The 23,305-nt window shown below is 38.4% G+C and overlaps 1 protein-coding gene across 1 annotated transcript; it reads right to left on the bottom strand.

The window, feature by feature from the left end:
- Nucleotides 1-20,715: 20,715 nt before the first annotated feature.
- On the bottom strand, nucleotides 20,716-21,788 carry LOC115634230. The gene has a single exon (XM_030531822.1). It carries the CDS (start codon nucleotides 21,723-21,725, stop codon nucleotides 20,883-20,885), a length of 843 nt encoding a protein of 280 aa, XP_030387682.1. The 5' UTR covers nucleotides 21,726-21,788; the 3' UTR covers nucleotides 20,716-20,882.
- Between the last annotated feature and the right edge of the window lie 1,517 nt (nucleotides 21,789-23,305).

Genomic DNA, 23,305 nt, shown 5'->3' on the forward strand with positions numbered 1-23,305 from the left:
GTTTTTGTGAAATGAACTGAGAAATTAAGACAGCAACACAACTGCAAGGACAGTCCTCCGATTAGCGAACGATTAGCAAGATTAAGGTTCCAAACGAATGGAATCCTAATTTAAGCCACGAAGCCCAAAAAGAGAAATTGTTGTTGCTTGCATTTGGTCTTCCATGGTCATTAATTGCGACCCACGTGTGATATAAAACCATCACATATTAATGCAAAATTACTAGATTCCAATATCTTATGTAAAAAATTATGTATAGCAAAAAGCGGAGTGGGTCGCTTAAACAAAAACAAGTGGAAAAGTAAAATCGGGTGCCCGGACTTTGAAATACTCTGTACCTACATACTATATGTGTACAATAACTATGGAAATTTAAAAAAATTATAAAAAATGAAATTGAAAAATTGAATAAAAAAAAACAGTAAACAAAATTGTAATTAAAAAAAAATGATTGCATATATTGTAAACAAATCATTACTATTTAAATCAAATTAATGTTGTATAGTATATACTTGGACATTGTGCAATAAATTATAAATCACTAAAATTAAGAATAATTGTACATACTAAAAAATACTACGTTAAATTAAAATAATGCATAAGCAAACAATATGGTAACGCCTGTAAAAAGAACAAGCTGGCAACTCAAATTGATAAAGAAGGGGAGTTGAGTTTGGAAAGTAGAAGGGTACGCATGTAAGGAAGGAGAGCTGCTTACAAAAAAAAACGGAAATTAATTAATAAACTTAAATAAAGTATAAGATAAGAAAAATCATAAAAGAACCATAAGGGCAAAGCTTTTTATTCACCCTTCGTTTGGAATTCGAAGTCGCCTAAAGGGTGTATGACGGTACATCTAAGTATCTGGATTGTGGCTATATGCAAAGCAGCAAAAGAGCTTGGACAGAGAATACATTTATGGCTCTAACTTACTTTAAAATGTACCTATCTTGAATGAAAAATAAAATGATCTATGGCTATGGCTTCCCATACATTTGACCTATCATAATAAAACTTCACAAACGGTTTGTAACTGCCAAATTTAAGTTCAAAGAATTCCAAGAATTTTGGGAGTTATGGTAAATAACAAACAACGCAAGAAACGTATATAGAAATAGGATCGCGACAGCGTTTAAGCGTGGATGCACACTGCTAGATAAGGAAAAGGCTTCAAAATATACATATGAAGGGGAAACCACTTGACACTATCAGGATAGATTAAAAGTACAATGTTTAGAGAATAAGAAAGAGCCAAATATTAAATTATTAGTACATAAGAAAAACCTAAAAAAATAAGACAAAAATTGTATAAATACTGAAAGAATTTCAAGAATAAAATTAGAGTGAATTGGAAATTGAAGCATTGGTTTGTTTCCTTTTTGTTCTCTCAGAGACGCTTTTACACGGAGCTAAGTGTTACCCTCTGATAGTAAATAATTTATAGTTGTAAAGCAAGCAACTATTTACAACTATAAATGAAGTATATATGCTTTGGGGGGTCTGCCACGCCTCTCTCTGTGTGCTACAAATATTGGCATTGAGCTAGTAAAGGGTATACGAGCCTTTGGGTGGAGGGTAAAAATAAAATATTTACGAGGCACATATAGTATAAGGCATCTGTGACATAAGTACTTATACGGATAGTAATCAATAATATTTTAACATTGTGGCATGCCTCCTTCTGCCAATTACATATTTCCTTTTGCACAAATCTAACATGCCCTTGTGCCTTTCTGGCAAAGTGCATAAAAAAGTAATGTTGACCGATTTCACGTGTTTGGAGCACTCTATTTACTGTAAGCACTTGACGCTCATTATCTATGCGGCTTCTAGAAACTGCAGAAGTTCAATGCATGCCGCCAGTTTCATCCAGAATCGAAGGTAACGCCTATCTAATCGAATCTTCGGCAGTATGCGCTGTTGCCAATTTTCCGCGCTCATAAATATGCAGCAAGTTCTGCTGTGCTTATCGGGAAAAAGAAAAAAGTTCAATGCTTCAACAATAGCTGAGATGAAAATAAGAAAACATGAGAGCTCGATAGGCAGAACTCCTACTTGCTTCCTTTGCCGGCGCACCGGCGGCTTCATCTAAATGCGCATTTATATTCCATCTCGGCTGGCGACAAACAATCAATCAGTATGCAACAGATGGCGGGTGCAATGTGCTGCACAGCTGCACCACCACCACCACCACCACCACGACCGACAACAACAACAGCAACAATAGCAGCAACAACAACAGCAGCAGCATCCATTACCATCAACGTCTCGCACTCGAATTGCAAATCGTGTATACGCCGCATTGCACCAAAGGCGCAACACAATTCAATTTACAATTGCCAGGCACTTTGAAATTGTTATTAACACCTAGTTGCCCACCACTTGTTGCCTCTCGCTGACTGCTACCTGTGGTAACACACTGCGCTCACTCATTAGACAAATTGCTTGTGCCACCAGCACCAGCACCACCATCGCCAACTGCCTCCCTCCCTACATTTGATTCGATTTGATTTGATTGATTTGCTACAATTGAATTGCCAATAGGAACAAAGCGGCCTGCTTTAGCGTCAATCCACCCGTCTGACCGTTCGGCCATCTGTGTGGCCATAAGCAGCGCGCTCAGTTTTGTAATTTGATGAAAAATGGAGCACGCAGAGCGGCTTTGGCTTTCTTGGGAATATAAAACATGAAAATGTGCCATAACGGCACACGCAGTACTACACACAATTAAAAGTGCGCTAACGCTAACTGTAAGCGACGTGCGTTAAACATGTCAACGGTTAATAAACCGAATGCCTACCCCTACCCCTACCTCTACCCTTGCCCGTCCACTCTAATAGCAGACACGATTATGATTATGTTGTCTGTTGTTGACCAGCGCGGTGTTTGTCGCTTCCACGAATTGGCGGTCATAAAAAGCGAGCTCTCGCCGTTCTCAGCCTTTGGGCCCAGCCAAAAATTCAAAATTCAAAAAAAATGAAGAGAGAAAAAGACGAGCTCCAGTCAAAAGTGCACACATTGCACAGCGTATTGTTTGACTAACTGCACCGGCCACAGAAGCCTAAGCCGCAGTCGCAGCCGCAGCCGATTTCAAAGTTAATTAACACACAATCAACACGTATGAGTCGCTGAGCCTCAGAAACCCCAGACGTCTCAAGCACCCCACAGACCCCAGATAGCACAGAAGCCTCGGTGCGGCTTGTGTCGGAGGCAAGCAGAAAAAATGGCAATCTAGCCATGCAATAATAACACAAACATACGAATTTAGCCACACTGCGGCATAGAGTACAGAGCACTGCAGAGACTGCACTTCGATTTGAGAATGTACCGAAATTAGCGGTGGAAAAACTCAAGAAAACCCAAGAAAACAGAAATTAAAGTTGTAAGATTACAACAGTGGCTCTGCCACCGACAAAGCCCCCGTTGATGGCGATCATGGCGACGACTGAGGCGACTGAGGCGGCTGAGGAGACAGAGCCGGGCAGGGGAATGTCGACGAGTCATGCCATGTGAACCAATTTGTGGCATCAATCTCAGGCGTGATGTGAAATTAGCCAAGCACTCAGCATGCCCGAAAGCCCCAACACTCAAAACACAATAAATACAAATTTAGTGATTGGCCAATAGTGCAATTATTTCAGATACATCTGTATCTCAGATACATGCAAAAGTAAATAGAGCACATGCTAGCTCAAATAATTCCGATGTCTACCACATTTTTTGCGACCCTGTCCCGGTCCCAAACTCTATTATAAACTTGTATTAATTATATGACGCATAATCGATGTATTGTAGTAGGAATTGCACAACAAACGCATAATTATACTATAATTCAAACTTTGGAGGAGTTTCGGGGCACGTTAGTTGCGCCCTTGGATATAATATTTCACATACAAAATTTCAAAGATTCTAATACTGCATGTTGCCTGAAAAAATCTCAATAGCTGCTACATATTTAGTATAATCTTTGACGTATGTATATCAGACCTTAAATCAAGGAAACAACATCAAACATTACAAAAAATATAAATTTGCAGCCTAATTCCTTAAGCAACTGAGTACGAAAACACTTCCTTAATCAAACTTTGGCGTTGGCGAGAAAAAGCTGTTAATGTTCCTATTTATACCTAAACATGAAAAATTAAAATTTGTTAATTGCATTTATATAGACACATATGATAATATAGAGTTTTCATCACAATACCATATATTAGTCTGGAGAAGACCTCCTTTTTGCCAGTTGAAATCGAGATAGTGTGTTCGGTCCCGGATCGCTATCCTACGTTCTACAATTTCTTCTGTGCAATGGACTCGGCTCTAAGACGGTCTAATCACTGCAGTGAGACTAGTGTGTACACTTCCGGTTAGAGTTATATACTGTAGTTTTTTACGCTTGTTATTTGAAAGACCACCAGTTGAAGGTCTGATATCAAGCCGTCGAAACCCCATGTATTTCAATGAATAGCTTGCTTATCTACAGAGAATGCATACACTTGATCTAATGTGGTATACCCATTTAAAAATGTAGCTGATTGGATCCACAGTTGCGACCTATGATGAACAATCGACACACGTACTGTGTAGTCGGGATATCCGAAAAAAAATGGTTCTATTAGAATTACGGCGCGGATTTCCTTTGGGCTGCCTCTATAATACTAGAGAGTAACAAAGACGCCGTCCAGCTTTTTACAGCAAGTAGTGATCCTCACTTAAAACGAGATCATCATAATGATCCCCCACTCTAATATACTAAGATGAATTATTAAGGTGCTATCAAAGCCGTCGATGTAAAGAATTCAATGCTTTCCAAATAAAATCTTAGATCAGGCAGGATGAACAGTATAACAAACAATTTTGCATATTCATCATCAACACATGAAATTTGTTGCATTTGGTCCGACTTAAATGGTCTTTGTTATTGTCAATTTCCTTCATAGCTATCCTGATTGGCTATAGTTTTGAAGAAACATGCGCATTCCATAAATTGTCGGCCTCTGACACGATCCATCGACCTCACTTTTGTGACTCTTTTGGGGCTGTGGGCACAAAACTTAACTCACATACCTACTTATTTAGGTACATGAGTACATACATACATCATTCAAGTATGCACATATATACTTATGAATACGACCATAAGCACACGTACTCGTTCATTCGTATCTCAGTTTTGGACTGCTTGTTGTTTTGAGCAGGGCTTTTAAATTTTGTTGTCTGGCCTTTGTCTTAAACCAAAAACATTTGACATTTTCATCAAGTAAACAACCAGCAAGCGCTCTCTTTTTTGTCAAAACATATCTGTGTTGTTGTCGTTGTTGCTGCAGCGGGCTTGTAAAGATCCAAGAAATACTTTTAACACGATATCGTGCTTTTTATGACATGTGATGCCTTTGAACTGCGACAAAGTTACGAGTGCGAGTATGTGACGATGCAGCGGGGAAAATTATATGCCCTGAGCGCATACTTTTTATACTTAATACTGTCTATAACTATGCGCTATATTTTTATAAGAATACACAAAGAATATTCATATATTCCTGCTCTGAAACAAGAGGACGAACGAAAGCTGGCCCGAGCTCTTTCCTCGGTTGGAGTTAAAATAGATTTAAGTCACGCTCAATTCAGAGACGAGTCTCTATAAACATGTCCTTCCCTCCAAACGCAAGGATCTGGGAAGGGTAGAGGGCTAGAAGCCACCAAGCTCGGCATTCATGTTCCTCTAAGCTGCAGTAGGTGGAAATTATGTATAATTATGTATAAGTAATTATTGAAGTTTTTAACCTAAATTCTACAAATGTATGCAAGTAAAATAATGTAGCAATGTGCGTTTAATATTATTTGTTTAAAAAAATAAACACATTAATGACAAATTAGTTTTTCCAGCTTACTTTCTGTTTGTCGATTTCAAATGTGATGATGACCGACTAAAAATAGCAATGAAAGGAACAGCTGTTTTTGCATCCTTGTCAACAAATATTGTGGTCTAGACACATTCGTCTTGTCAAAAACTCTTTGATGATGAACATCAATTCCCCGATAGCCTAAGCAGTTCAACTTTATATAACTATCTTCAATTTTTTCATTTCAGAGAACAAACGAAAAATATTACAGCAAAGTGTGATTTTTGTGAAGAAAAGGAAGGGATTGATAATATCTTGTAAATCTAAAGTATAATTATATAAACTACAAATAATTTCTTCTTCCAGCTGTTTAAATTTCAATCAATTTTAACCTGGTACATTCATTCGAATCTAGAATCCCTTCCTTAAACATAAAGTATTAGGAACATAACGGTTCAGTCGTGCCAAGACACTCAACCAAAGCATTAAAAAAGATAGAAATAAAAGTTTTGGAGCTACATATACAAGTTTTTCATATTAAAAGTTAATTTTTCTTCGATTAATCCTCTGGTGGCTATTTTCTATAGCGATGGAACTTGAAATTGTGGAGAAGTGCAATACAAAACTCGTAAATACACATTTACGAAATCATAATCAAAAATGTAAGCTAGGGTATTCTTTTAAGTGTGATCTTTCAACCCATTTTTTCGTTGGCAGCTTTATAGGATAGTAGGGCCATAAAAAATTCTCTGCTTATGGACAAGACAACTCTACCTACTCGTACGAAGTTTGTATCGAATGTTCTCGGCACTCATACAAGGGTGGCGTGACAGAAGGCTAGAACATAGGCTAGCTACATAAAACTGACAAGATCGGGTAACTTTATTCATGACCGTAGAGAGACAGCAAGAGAGAGAGTGGGTCTACCATTTCCGGTCATAATTTTACTAATTTTTGATCAGCTTGCTCTCCTTGCAGAGTACAAATTAATATTTTCGTATTCAATTTAATGTTCTACAATATCGTATATAAATCAATGATAAGCGACATTAATCTAACAAAAACGTATTCAATTACTGATTTAAATATAAATAATATTCAAAATGAAGTCTAAATCCAGTTAAATGTTGAACCATATTTTATTTTCATATGTACTCTAATAATAAAATAAATTGTAAAAATGTTCTCATTTCTTATTCACATTGTTTGCATTTTAATATTTGTAATATTAATATACCTGTAATAGAAACAACCATTGCCTAGTATTCCGACGTATTTATAAATACGAAGTGTCAAGTGGAAAAGTGCAGTTCAGTTACATAGTTCTTCCTCACTTTCAATATCAATATATACATGTACGTAAGAAACCACTAACGAGGTTAGGGTCGAGCCAAGTACACAGACATAGCCCAACCCTATCAAATTAGTCGATATACTATAAATAGCCTAATAGTAAGTGGCTTTTTGAAGTAGAAAAAAGGGATTTTAAATCCGACTAGTGACTGATACTTTTTCTTAAGCATTAATACATAATATGTATGGTTAATTTGTATAAATATTATACTCATGTTAATGGCATTCCACTCAAGAGGTGTTTTCACTTTGTCAAGTGTGTGTGTTGCGTGTGATATAGTAAACAATCTCAAGGACAATTTTGGTACGGCTGTTGAGTCATTCATTGTTTTATATACTTCCATTCTGGTGGATGGAAAAATGTGTGAGTGGACGAATGAACGGAGACTCGAATGTTCGGGTCGCTGAATTAATATGTAGTCACAACAATCGAATAATCAATTTTCCATCGCCTTCACGATTATATGACAACCGAGAAATTTGCATTTCTAAACTGCATTTTAAGTGAACCAACCCATCATCTGGGCGCAAAAAAGCTTATTATGCCAGCTTTATATAAAACAAAAAGAAACAAAAGACAAGGGCTAGCAATAATTTTTCACCCATTTATGCAAATTGATTTTTGACAACTTTTCACACGCAGCCTGACAGCAAACGGCCAAACCGCCAAACTGCCAAAGAAAAGTGCCATTTGTGCGGCGAAAATCTGAACGCCTCGTGCAAAATAAAACAGCAGTGCGAGTAACAATATCAACAACAATACTCGTAACTGCTTCGGCGCATTGTTGACTTTTTAGTAACTCTTTTTGTTAGTAACTCTTTCTTGTAAGCCAAAAGCAAGCGCGCGCGCGCGCTCACACACAAAACCTGAATTTGGGTCAAACATTATTCAAATACAGCGAGGCAGAAACAGACAGACAGACAGACAGACAAACGGGCGGACGGACGACCAAGTGACTGTATGAATGAGCAGTAGTGAGAGTAAGACAACGGCGATAACGATGACGATGGCTAAGGCGATGCCCAGCCAACACAGTCGAATGGCCAGTCGTTGTCCCGCTTTGAAAATGCATAAAGCGCACGTCTCGGACCTAAGTCGGTCGCTCCAGCCGCCGATGTTGACCATTTGGTTGGTATCGGTGGGCACGTAAGCGTAAGAGAGCGAGCGAGCGGCCAAGCGGCCATTCCGATGATGATATAACAGCCAGGCCAAAGCTAAACAAAACAAAGCATAGCTACTAACAAATATCTATTCGTATTCGTATGTATGAATGTGGCCAGTCAGCAACTGCATACCTGCCAGACTGCCAGACCGACTGACTCAGTGACTTACTGCCCAACTGGCGGTGCTTGGCGTGGACTCGGGCTCGGGCTCTGGCTCGAGCTCTAGCTGACTTGATTTGGCTTGTCTTGGCTTCTTCGCTGCCTTTCGCAATCTCTGCGCTTTTTGCAGCGCTTCAGCGCATTTGCACAAATGCCTTTGCTTCTGCCTTAGCCAGTCCGCCAGTCCGCCTCTCCGTCTGTCAGTCCATTAGTCCGTTAGTCTCTCAGCCAGTCAGCTATTCACTCTATCAGGCAGCCATGCCATCATCGATGTGTGCGCCACGTCCAGCGCTATATTGGAGTTGGCGGCGCTTCTGCAGTTCTTCGATTTGCACAGCCCAGACATATCTGTGCACAGACATATAGTATATCAAGCACTTGCAGCTACAACTTTTGCACAGGGTGGTGGTGGTCTTAATCTCAGTTGTTTTATCTTAGTGACCGCAACGCGTTTTCTTGTCTGGGTGTGGTGTGACTATCCTGTCGGTGTGGGAAACCGGTTCGCCAGCAGCTGGCTGGTAATCCTATTTAATGTTGCATTCATATGTACTTAGTTATTGTACTCGTATTTGAAGACGGCTCTAAGCCTTTGGCCGCGTTGCATTTCCTTTGCTTTGCTTTGCGTTGCGTTGCTGCTTTTCAAAATGCTTTGCTCGACTCGCATATACTACATAATTGCCTTGTCACGTTCCAGCGCTTATGGCCGTCTCTTTATAGTTTAGTGGTCTATCTGGGCATCTTTAGCAGCCAGGGGGGCCCTAATTCAATTTATGGCACTCTTTTGTTTGTGGTCGAGTTTTTGGCTGCTTCACACACTCAGCCACACTCACACACACACAAATACACACACATATGTATGTATATGCATACAAATATCTGCATTATGTATGCATTAAGTATGTATGTAGGTGCCGTTGACATATTTATCTACATAGCTCGGCCAGCTCGATTTATTCGCCTTTCGAATGTAAGCATTTATTAGCTTTCAAGTAGTCAAAAAACTGAGCCAATTTAATGCAGAAAAATATTCCTTGTTAACAGCTTTTCATTACAATATGCAGGCGAAATGGGCCGACCTGGCGTATACTTACTACCTCGAGAGTAAGTTAATAATAATGACTTGGGAAAGACAACGTGAGTCGTTTTTGAAACTAACGAGGAACCTATTTAAAATGTAAATATATAAACACTGTATTGATTTGATCTACTCTGCTTTTGGATATGATTTAGAGTTTAATATCATCGTTTAATAAATTTCCTTAATTAAAAGATAGTTATGACAACACGGGGATGCTAAATTTCATCACCAACACAGTACCTTACAACACAAACCTTAGTGCTCCTAAGTCTGAGGATATGTGTCGGTCTTACTGTGTCTGTCAAGCTTATTTTTTCCTTAATAATAATTAATTTCCTAATTTCTACTTAGGCAATTTATTACGCTAATTATTACATTAAGTTGTTCCCTTCTACTTACTATTTTTATACCCTGTACCCGTAGGGTAAAAAGGGTATATTAGGTTTGTGCAAAGTATGTAACATGCAGAAGGAAGCATCTCCGACCCCATAAAGTATATATATTCTGAATCAGCATGACGAGAGAAATCGATCTAGACATGTCCGTCCGTCTGTCCGTCCGTCTGTCCGTCTGGATGAACGCAAGGATCTCAGAAACTATAAAAGGTAGAATAACCAAAGTTGGCATCCAGATTCTCCTAGGTCCGAGTAAGGACGAGTTTATTTTATTTTTTTAAATTTTTATTAAGTATAAACAAAAATGTTTATCAGAGAAATATGATATAGTGATTATTGGGGTTGATATATAATACTCATCTGCGTCCATCAAAAAGAAGCATCGGTGTAGAGTTTCAAAGCGATACCCTTAAAGTAATGGTGATTGAATAGATTGGCGATTTGGATTCTTAATTTTTTTGTAAGTACGGCTGGAATAGCACGAAATCAGGAATGGAAAAGCATTATGTTCACCTTTAGTTCACCAATCATTGTCACCCTTCCACTATACAAGAAAATACTGCAAGTAATAATATTCTCCTCATGTTGAAAAAAGATTCAGTATTCCTTTGAAATCACAATCAAATTACTAACATATCTTAAGCTAAGTGACCTATTATTGTTTAATAATTACATCTGTCAATAATACGGCAAAAACATGAACGAAAATGCTATTCAATGCAATTATTCTAAGAAGTAGTGTAATGCGTCTTAGTTCAAATTAAAATTATGCCTTACAAACATCAATTTTAAGCTAAGATTGAGCTTATTAAGCTTAATATTCTTCATTGATTTTAAAAATCACTTAAAATAAATAAATAGTTAAGATACACCTCATTCAAAACGCTAGAATCGTATTATTTAATAATTTAATTTCCTTTTTGATGAATTTACTAAGAATTGAATACAGTGTTTATATCGTGAATAAATTACGTACTTATTATCTTTGAAAATTCTTGTAGCATTAACATATATATGTATATAGTACACATATAAAAATATTAAATAAAGATACTATGTACATATGTATGTATGTATAGTTTTAGTATGTTCGTATGTACCTATGTACATATATTTTTATGTATGTACGTATACTTAATGACCACGTATTTTTCTTTAATGTCAGACACCAGGCATTTTTAGAAATTTGTTCGGCCTTTGCAGGGCGATGCGTGCGTCGATTTATTGCTGTTTATTGTTTATTTATTTATATTTACAGAGCAGCGTGCATAATTTTCCCTAAATTATAATTCATTTGCTGTCGCCGATCTTCAGCACCATCGTCGTTTGCGTTGCCGTCGCAGTCGAAGTCGCAGTCGCTATCGCTGACAGCGATTATGTGATTTTTCTTACTGCGACTGCGGCTGCGGCTGCGACTGAGCCCGCCGTCATAGCCATTTTGTTGTCGTAGTCGCCATCCTCGTCGTCGTCGTCGGCGTCGTCGGCGTCGTCGTCGTCGTGGTTGTCGTTGTTGCTGCTTCGTTTTCACTTTCTATCGTGCTACAACAAAAACAAAAACAACAACAGCAACATCAACAACAAGCAGCAGCAGCAGCAGCAGCAAATACAACACATACGAGTACATGTGTGCATACATATTTGCTTGCCTGTATGTTTGTTTGTGGCTCCGTGTAACGAACATGTGTGTGTGTGTGCGTGTGTGTGCGCAGCGACACGCTGACCCAGTTTCTCACACAACTACAACGAACGTGGAAGCACATACTGGAATTAATATTATTATGGTTTGGTGCTGTTGTTGTTTCTTTTGCTGTTGCCGTTGCCGTTGTCGTTGTCGTTGCTGCTGTTGTTGTCGGTTTGGTTTACTTGATTTTCTTGCTGGCTTCGTGCTTCAGCGCCCATTTGCCTGCCTACCCCCCTCACCGTTTTCTCTCAGCCGACCGACCGGCATGCCTGTCCGCCCGTCTGCCTGCCTGCCTGCCTGCCTTGTCGATCCCCTGTTGTTGTTGTTGTTGTTTTTCTCTCCCTTCTTTTTCATCTTCTCCTGGGTTTCGTTTTTTTCTGCCTAGACGCATACACTCGTATGCAGTTATATTTCCATTATCAATTATCGTGCGCTGATCGTTCGATATTATTATGTATTATGTATGCATGGGTATGGATGGGACCTTTGGAATAGGCATGGGCGCCTGATAAATAATTGAAATAAAAATCGTCAGCACAATTTTCCGTTTTATTTTTTCGTTTTCTTTTCCGTTTGAGGTTGATGGGTGGCTGGGGCTGAGACTGAGGCTGTGACTGCTAGCCCCTTCGCCTTAATTGGCCGACCAAGAGCCAAAAGAGACTAGCGCAGTATTTCTGCTTCGTTGAACGCAAAACTTTATTATGTCTGCAGCAGTTACAAGAGCGCCCTGCGGCACCAGCAGCAGCAGCAGCAGAAGCAACAACAAATACTCCAACAACAACAAAAGGTCTATTAACCATAAAGACGTTCGCTCGTTCGTTTGCAGTGAACGATATCGATCAGAATCACGAAAATATAATGCACATTAACTAAGCATTTTGTACTGCTTGCTCCCCCTCTCTCTCTCTCCCTGTCTCTGTTTCAGTCTCAGTTGCTGGCTGCCTTGGTTCCTGCCCTACTCAAACCGAACTCCATTTTCGTATACATATACATACATACTACATATATGTATGTTTGTATGCATGTGGTAAGTGTGCATGTATATAGGTATGTACTTCTAGCCACTTCACGCGTCAATGAAAGCGAAAGGAAAAACGCCGCTTTGTGGCCTGTTTGTTTAACTTGTGAGGAAATGGAAAATATTGAGCAAATGCAAGAGATTTTGCAAGCCAAGAGACCAAGAACCACAACAGCGTGACTTGCCAGATACCCGTATCAAAGTTGCCATCGCGGCCAATGCGTCGTATGCGCATTATCTAAGCCATTCTCCGCTTATATTTAAATCTAAATTATGAAAATTAATTTATGCCGGACACCGCATGCAAATTAATGTCATCCGTATAACGGTTCATACTACCTATGATGTAACTACGCGTCAACTAAAGAAAACAGCAAAATAAAATACAACGTATTCACATTTCGGGTAGGTCCAAACTAGTGATGGGAGCGTGATACAATTTTATTTATTTATTTATTGTAGTACATTCCTACATGTTGGCTTAAAACTTTTTTAAAGATAAGTGGGGGGGACTGTGCATATATATTATCTATATATTACCCACCAGAAAATGCAATTAACAAAATAGGTACTGATCGGTAGTAAAATGTAATTTGGCTGAAATGACAAGCAAATAGTTTTCACAGAAGCACATTAAATTTTAAAAGTTAGTATGCGACAATTGTCTAATTTGTATGACCATATTCTTCAGGTGGATATCAATCAAATTTGAATATCAAAAATCCTAATGCCTGGAAGTCTGTAGCAGTCGTTTACGTAAGTGACGCACCTGATCACGACTCACGCTCATCTCCAGTTAATATGCATATGCATATATGGAGACGAAGACAGATACACGCGTAGGGATGTGGATGGGGACGTGAAGTGGAGAGCGTCTTTATATTTGTAGCATATCCAATGTGTGCGTATTTAATATGCAACCAGCAACACCAACAGCAGCAGCAGCAACAACAACAACAACAACAGCCAACTAACGTAAATTCAAAGAAACGAGTTTGCCTGTTGGTGCTGTTGTAGTTTTGGCGCTTAATAAATAAATAAATAAAATTTTTAAAACATGTTAGCATGCAGTTACAAGTGTGTGTGGCACGTCCGTCTTATGTCCGTCCATTTGTCTATTTGTCGGCTTTGTTGGCTGAGTTGCTGTTGGTGCTGTTTTTGTTGATGTTGTATTTGTTTGTTTAACACTTGAGGCCGTTTTTTTCCTTTCCACTTTTCACATTGGTCAGCCGGTGAAGCATAAGAGCTCACGAGCCGTCGATCTTACAAGTGGCACCCTATCTCTCAATAAATGCACAAAAATAACTCTGGAGTTTTGGAACGTAGACGCAACATATTCCGTATTCCCTATATACCACATGTACATCGAACAGCCAGAAAATTTCTTGATCATTTCTCCGATACATTTATTCAGCCTCTTCTGACATCGTCCCTCATCGACAAACTCGCCGATTGTACTTTCCCTAAGTCTTTAATATTATTCTATTAATATTTACATAATAAGACAATATTTTTGACTCTAATGAATCCTATTAAATTGTTAAACCTTTTGCACATCTCTTTGTTTTCTTTATTCATTTTGCTGCAACAAACACTCGAGATTTTTTTATTATATTTATTTTTTATAACTTAGAGAATTTAAATAGATTGGATATCATATTTAAAAGATATTTGTTTTTGTTTTTGTGTAAAGCGATATTGCTGATTATTCCATAAGAACTTTAATTATCCCTTTTTCGAATTTAATCAAGTTTTGTTCTCAATTCCGAAGTCATTCAGTTATTCGGCCAGAATTCTTTGTTTGTTAGTGCCAAAGTAATGATCTTACTATACTGTTAAACTTGGGGGATTGCTATATGCGCATATTAGCTGTTGGACATAAATAAGGATCTCTACATTAAAACTATTATCAGCCAATAGGGTCTCAATTTATATAAAGTATAACCTAAACCTGCCTTTAGTAAACTGCCTAGAGAAGACTGATATAATAACTCCTACGATTTAATAAATCATCCGCACTGAAGCTTGGCAATTTATCTAGGAACATTCATTTAAATTGAATTACCTATTTATCGCCTATCTGTTTATCTAGCAATCAAACTTGATCCTTATCAAACTCAGGAAAACCTGAATACAAAGTTTGTTTATTATTAGCTATTATGCATTCTGAGATCCGTGCAGGGCTCTATATACTCTATATATGAAGATATGTATATACTTTGTGGAGTCTGCCACGCCTGTTTCTGGAAGTTTGTAAAAACTTCGTATACCTTTCAAAAATAGGCTGACTATTCTATCATGCCATTCTTGTTTTATAACAAAATGTTGATGCTATGATTTGTATCCAATCGACTTTAAGCTTCGTGTACACATTTTTGCAAAACAAGAACTAAAACAATAACCGGTTTTTTAAAATATTAGAATACAGTATTTCCGTTGTGGTGCATTCAGTATAAACGAAGAAAAAATGCAAATAAATTAAAAACGTTCAATAGTCGGCTTCCTCAGCTGGCAGCACAGTGGACTTTTACAACATGGACATGCTCTGATGAGTTCAAAGAAATAATTAAGCGTCACATGTACTTAATTCTTTGTGATCGACGAAAGTAGCGTTACTTCTGGGCTGATTGACATCGCAAAATAGCTTCGAATTGCAAAATTAAGTGGATAACGCCCGCATAAAATAAACTACAAACAAGTGCATGTACTCGTGTATATATACTTTTATGAGTACATGCATATACTAGTATATTTATTTGCTGGTCAGTTGGAAAAGTTTACATAAAATCGTTGTCAAATTATATATCCTCCAAATAGTTTGCACAAATTACACAATGAATAGCAACGGCAGATTAACAGATTAACCTTCAGCTTTGCTCCTTACCCTGAATAGCATATTATAACTCACACACATATGTATATATGTACATAAACATGTACACATTTATGTACATACATAAATACATAGATTTACAAATGAACTCGTCGTTTCCTGAACATATCAAAGTAATTTGATAAGAATTTGCAGCAAGTTGTCCCTTAAAAAGTTCTTGAAAATGAAGGCAATGTGAGAAATAAAAATTAAATATTAAATTTTATTAAATAACAAACAAAGTACGCACAATGCATATATAAAATTCTCCCCCTATAAGTCCACATTTCCGTATCTTAGAAATCTATTTACGATTTATCGACAAACTGTTCCTGTTTCCAAACACTGTATCTTTCAATCGAACAACGCTCGGGGCTGAGCCGTACACACTCGTATAGGGCCAAAACCCGACCTACGTCTACAAATGTATGTACATATATACCCGTACATACATACATACGTTCACTGCCTTTGCATAACTTACCAGTCTGTTATGCTTAGTTTACGTAACGAGCTTACGTTGTGCCCCACATTTGTCGCTCATCCATTCATGATTCTAGAGCGATTTGATCGCACTTCGAGTGTGCGGCCGATGCCACCCATTTAGGCCCGCATCGCTCAACGGCAAACCCACACACACACACATACACACAAATGCACATTTGTATGCGTCGAACGTAGATGTAACTGTCAGTGTATTTTAGTTACCCACATGCATGAGTTTTCTTCCACTCTACTCTCTTCGCCGACTTCCGTATTTCAGGTCAATCGTGTGTGTTGTCGTTGTCGTTTTCATTGTCTCTCTATTTGTGTTTGTCTATTGATCGTTGTCGATGTTTTTGGGTTTTGATTACGCGGCCTTGAAAGTGAAAAGGTCCAACCAGTTGGACACTTTCGCTTTTTCTGCCACAGATACCAAACGCATATACCTGTATACATGTGTGGTATGAATAAATATGTTAGCATGTTTCTATGTATATTATGATTGTGTGTGTGTCTGTGTTTACTAGCCTACAAAGTCATTTTGTTTATTTGTCTCGATTAGTTCGGTTTGGTAGATTTGGGCGCGTTTGTATTTATGTCTGTGCCTGTGCCTGTTTGGCTCTTAGTCGTTGGCAGCTGAGTGCTGACAGCTCAGCTTTCAGCTTTTGGCCTGTTTTAAATTGCAAATGAATTAAAAGGGGCAATTAAGCGGCAATCACAGCGCGCCAATTCTGACACTTCTTGGGGCTTGAGGGAGACTGCCACATTCGAAGCTATCAAAATCAAATGTCAGCGATCGTCGGCAAAGTTGTCGCCTACGTGCCACAAGCCGCTCGCCCACACCAACGGCATGTTGCTGTAGTTTCTGTTGTTGTTGTTATTGTTGTTGTCGGTATTTACATAAAATCGGCAAAAGCACAAATTAATTGTCTGAGGCAAGCGCTTAAGAAAAACAAAATATAAATAAAACCAGCACAGTCTCATTTCATAAGCAGTTGCACTTGTACAGCATTTGAGCAATTAAATAACAAGCCAGTAAGTGGGGGACCAGGGGGCATTGACAGAGATGGGAATATACATACATACATATGTATACGGGGTTGGGGATGGGGGCACTAAACGTTGCAACTTATGTATTAACTTAAAACTACTCGCTGTCTAACCCATTATATAAGATCGTGCGCAAGCGCTCGGCATACTTTTAATTACACGCATTTGTTCAGTTAAGCACACTCACACACACATAAACACATTTACGAGTATGTGTGTATTATGTATGCATAAAAATATTACATCGCTTAGTGGTAATTTAGAGTTTAGTTACAGCTTCAAATGGTTCGTTTTTAGGTTTCGCCAAATGCGTCTTAAGCATTACGTTTAGCCCCAAAAGCTAAGCAAACACATTTTCCTACGGCAGTTCCGTTAACGGCACTTAATTATGCAGGCAACAGGCTCACACACACTCTTACATACACACATAGATACTACAAACTGAATAGTCCAATACAATGACAACTGTTATGTGCGCCAAAAGCAAAACCGACTAAACAAAAGCCAAAAACTATAACTGACAAGTTCAAACAAGGCGACAAAAGGCAGAGTGACCGAAAAAGCGAGCGCGTCAAATGATTTTCGCGTAATCATAAAATGGAAATAACAACAACAACAAGAAGAGTTAAATGGAAACAAAAATATAAACTTGTCGCCATCTCCATCGTCATCGTCATCGTCATCGCCATCGTCTTTAGCTGTGCCAGTTACATACATATACCCGTACTATGTATGTATGTATGTATATGTATGTGCATGTGGTCTACATTTGGAGATGCCCAACCAGTTATAAACCGGAACTGGCGCACATAACGGTACACTCAGCTCAGCTCAGCTCAGCTCAGCTCAGCTGTGCCAAGGTGCGAGAGCGAGAGCGAAAGCGGCCAACCCAAACAACTCTCACTATCAACACGCATTTCTCGCTCTTGCATTATTCATCTCGTTTACGTTTTCGCTCAGGCTCCCCGGCTGTTTTCAAAGTCTTCCTCTTGACCTTGGACTCAAGACTTGGCATGTCGCTATAGTTGCTATTGTTTTTGTTGTTGTTATTGTCATCGTCGAGCCAGCCACCGGTTCGCTTCGTTCAAGCGAAAGCAGCGCCAAAAGCGTGTGCCACAAAAGAAAGCCAAACCACTTTTACTTTCAAGCTCAGCCGGCAGTCTCAGCCGCCGTTTCAGGCACAATCCCCAATCTCTCACGCTTGCCTAACCCGATCCAATGAGGCAATGGCAATGCCGGCAGAGCCAACTGCCAACTGCAGCAACGGTGGCAGCGACCGCATTTTGTGGCATGGTATGGGTTTGGGTTTGATTTTGATTTTGACTTTGGCGCCAAAACATGATGCAGCACAATAAATAGATAGTCAAGAAATTTCGCATAATTTATTCGAAAGAAATCTAAATACAAACTACATACATACATACGTACTATTGTATGTATGTATGTACGAGTATGTACATATGTCGAGCACATGACTTACGTCAACGCAAAGGCGACCGCACATTTTATTCTAATTACGATGAATTTTAATTCACTTATTGTTTTCATTTCGCATCTCCCTGCTTTACAATTTTTTTTGGCAGCTTTGCACCTCTGTTCTGGGCCCTGCACAATGAATGCCAAAACTAAATCAAAAACCAAAGAGAATTCAAATGCAACTGCGAACGAAAGTCGCAACGATGCCCAAAATCAAGAGACGTGAACAGGCATATCTGAAACAACAACAACAGCAACAGAAAACAGCAAAGGTTCTTGGTCGCGAAACCAATGGCAGAACCTTTTCTTTTGGTGCTATTTTAAGGCAAAGCATGGCTAGATGCGCGCAAAGGAAGTGCAAAGATAGCAAATTCTTTGTAGGGTACCGGGGGAAGGAAAACCCATATGCTTAAGTAGAACTACTATGTATTTAGAACTGTGTACGTATGTAAATGCTTTTTAAACACGCCAGCTTGCAATCAACATAACAAAACATAAAAAACAAGTTTAAAAAACATTCGCATTATATTGTTTGAGAACTAACCATGAGCATTTTTAGATTGCCTGAAATTTGTTTTAAAAGTTATGTTTTAATATTTATATTTCATATCCAGGCCTGATTCGGAATACCACCAATTTCTCGAATTGATTTTCAGTGAATATCTGGGAGTCCCATGAATACCCTCTTGTTTGAAGCAACTTTGTGGCGATGGCTAAGTCAATAGTCAGAGCACATTGAGAATATGAGCAGAATATAGTATAATGTGTTTAACAACAAAATTGTTGCCAAAACATGAGTAGCAATTATTTTGATTGTGCGCCGTGTGATCAGCTTTTATGAACACAATTATTGCTCACATTGATTCTTTTGTTTATACTTGATACAGAATTGTTATAAATGGAATGAAAATTTGAAAAAGTATACGAGCTAGAATAACCAAACATTGCATCCAAGTTCTCCTAATTCTGTAACAAGTTTTTTGAATTAATTCACACCCCAACCGACTAACCTTTTTAGGGATTGTCCATAGCTCTCGTAGTTCTTGTAATTATTTGGCAAAACATGCTGTTAGCCATAAATATAATTTCTGACCATGCTCTGCCGTGCAATTGTTGTTGTTGTTCTAGTTCTCGTTCAAATCTGCATTGCACACAAAATCATAGACACAAATCCGATGTTATTGAAAAATATTATCAATTCATGTGAATACGTAATTAAATGAATTAGAAACTTAATTTTGGTAAAGGGGCACGCACAGCCCATCATTCCATTCTTTGCAGTTAAAAACAAAAACAAATTGGCATTTGCTAGCTCTTTTTAATTAACTCAAGTCTCAGACTCTTAATTACAAACACGCGAATAATATATTTACATTTCGAATGGTGCAAGTATTATCCAATGTTTTGCTCTGACTTTGACCAAACTGCGAAATTGAACAAACAATTTTGGTAACGGAAATTAAATAATTTGATCGCCGGCGATGACTGTTTAGTAGTAGTGAGAGAAATAGTCGAAGTGGATGTCATTCTAGAAGTCTTTTAAAAGTGTCACAGAACAGTATTTTTATACCCTGTAAAAGAGTATATTAGTTTTTCTTAAAAACGTTCAGTACTTTATCAATATAACAATCAACGTGATGAAGAAAAACTTTTAGTCGGAGTAACTTGTAAAATTTCAAACATCAATGATGTGTCGAAAAAAAACATATTTTTGATCTTAAATTTCAATATGTAGGGCAGAAGCGAAAGGAGATTTCAACGCTGAACACAAAAGTCCGGCATGTATCGAAAATGAAGTTTTGAAAAAGTCATTCAAACCGCATTCATTCCCGCTATTCAGATGAACTACTTGTATCATGTCCTGGTGCTGTTTTTGGAAAATAGTAAATTATTGCTTTTTGCTTAATTCTAAGAGTTACAAAACCTACTATCCGGGACACAAATTCAGAAAATCAGAGTTACCCGATCAGAGACTAGCAAATGTTTCCAGAAATTTACTGCGGCCATTCGATTCGCCCGCTTTTGATGCCATTGATGAAGTTTAGTTCCTTTCATTTAAAAGAAAATGAAAGTATCTGCGTACAGTCGAACTGGATATGACAACAAAGTGTTTTCTTGGCACTCGACGAAAATTATGCTGCAATGCTTGCTGTAAATACTTCTTTATTTATTATATAACCACGTACCAATTTAGATATAAATTATGAATCGAAATGGAACGGCATACTTAATTTAAGAAATTCCAAATGGAAGGAAATGGATATTGTTGAATGAAGCATGCACACTCTGTTTTCGAACTCCATCGCTTTTACCTTAAATATAAATACGGAATGTTTGGCGTGAACTCATCTTCTTGTTGCACATTGGACACTTGTGAGTTAGCCGCAGCACCGATTGTATGCATGTGTTGCAGAAAACGTGCCCACACTTTGTAGATACGGGCTCGCGTTGCCTGACGGACTCCCAGCATACCGGACACTTGTAGGAGTCCTCCTTAAAAGCGGAGCGATGCCGCTTTGATGACGTAGCAGTAGGCGTCCCACTTTTATTGCAGGACCTACTAGCTTCACCTACAATGCGGAGTGTCTGCTGTGTGACTGAGTCTCCAAATGTGTGCATTTTCCGACTACGGCGGTTAGTAGTTAATGAATTTTCCGCTGTAGCATGCCAATCAGGTATACTCGTATGCAGGTCTGCCACGTGGGCTGCATCAATATCTCTTCCTGAAGAAGGATCCTTGCCAACGTCATTATTGTCGCTGATACTGATACCCCTACTAGTACCTAGTGCCGGCATTCTGGCTGGACTTAAGCCTATGCTCGATAAATTCCTATCTATATTTTTACAGCAAAGATGTATTAGTTCAATCTCTGCATCTATGCGCGAGTCATCAAAAATCATGGGGGCAGGCGAAGAACTGATCGATGCCGTGTTCATCGTCGATGACGAGATATCGCCGAAATCGTAACTGATTTTAGGCATCTCTGCGACCGCCACTGAGGCTTCAAAGCCTCTCATATTAACAGCCATAAGGGCTGATAAGTCGAAAGAGGTATTTATAGACTGAATTAGCCGGTCAGCTTCTTTTAACAATTGGGCGATCTGCGTTTCTGTTGCGTCAGATTCAGGTCTTGGCGATTCCAATGGCCTCGGCATTATAAGTAGATGACAATTACCAAAATTTATTAGGTCCGATAATATACACAAAATTTGAAACTGACACAATACTCGACAAAATCCAAGAAAGTGCTTGAATTTGAAATATAGATTTTCTTGTAACATCTAAAATGGCTAATACTAGAAAATATTCATATTTTAATAAATTCAAAGAAAAGGTAATTAAAGTTTAATAAAGTTTTTGATATCATTTATCTTCCGCTTGTGTTACCCATTAGAATCTGCCCGTTCACTCATAAAATGTTAAAACACTTTATATGTAATAAAGTAGAAAAGTTCTTATAGCCTATACTCTTTCTTGTTAACGTAGTATAATGGAAACACAATTTATGATTTATTATTAGGTTTAGAGCCATATAATTTCATACTAATCGCATAAGAAACCAAATGTATCTGTGATGCTTAAAAATTGATCGTTTATTGATACAATAATAGAGCTCAAATTAAAAACTCCCTTTTTTATGGAAGGACGCATAATATGTTCCCATGTTATTAGTATACACATATGTATATGATTAGCATGACAAGACATGTCTTACTACTTTTGTTCTGAGTAAATTATATAAAATATATATGTATATGGGGTGTATGTGAGCTGAATCAGTAAAGCGGGCTTACTTCAAGAGCCGGACACAACTCTGCCCTCAGCATGAATTTTGGGTACGCTGATCCGTTCCTGTTCAGAAAGTTTTGGGATGAAATCTGAGGTTACATTGAGTAGATTTGCATTTAGACATTTTCCTTATGGTTATATAGAGGAGAAGATGAAGAAAGATATACTTCCAGTGGCCCTGTTGTAATTTCTATTGCTATATAAAATACAGACATACCCGGCAGATATTAAGAGTCGCTTGTAGTTGGGAATAGAAGTAATCTATTGCGTATTGATGTAATGATGATCATGAAAACTGCCAAGTGCTGACCCAATTTTTTGGAGAGCAGGCCCTCTAGCCATGCACTTCAAGTGTTCGGTCTTTTGATGCAGAGGCATAAAAATTGCTAGCAATATGCCAAATAAAATTTTGTTGGCTGTCTGTGAAATGCCTCAACCAAAGAACTATAGACACCTCCCCACGGTTCATATACATACATACATACAACAAATTTTTAGCTTGATTGCCGTCTATTTTACAGCTGCCTCTGCCCCTCGCCGCTGCTGCTGCTGCTGCATGACCCACTTTTCCAAAAGTCAAGCGAATAGAACTCAACTATATTTTTGGCTTTTGTTGTTCTTGGTGATGGTGGTGGTGGTGGTGCTGATGTTGCCGGCAGACATTTCTCCTGCCATGTGCCCAATAATTAAAAGTAAATAATTCTGTTCTGGAACTGCAGCAAACGCAAACGCAGCCACAGCCCCAAGCCCCCAAACAGCACCCCCTTGCCCAACGATCACTGAACAGCAAACATTAAACTCAACAATGCCGCCAAGCAAACAAAAATGCTCCACAAAAAGAAAACTGAAGCAAGAAGAACTATATCTTCGACTTCCCCGAAGCTAAAATACCCTTAACAGTTTCAGTGATCGCATCCTCTCAAACCATGACCTGCTATGAGGAACA

This window comes from Scaptodrosophila lebanonensis, unplaced genomic scaffold (genome assembly GCF_003285725.1).
Source record: "Scaptodrosophila lebanonensis strain 11010-0011.00,11010-0021.00 unplaced genomic scaffold, SlebRS2 tig00000001-arrow-pilon, whole genome shotgun sequence".
Lineage (NCBI taxonomy): Eukaryota > Metazoa > Arthropoda > Insecta > Diptera > Drosophilidae > Scaptodrosophila > Scaptodrosophila lebanonensis.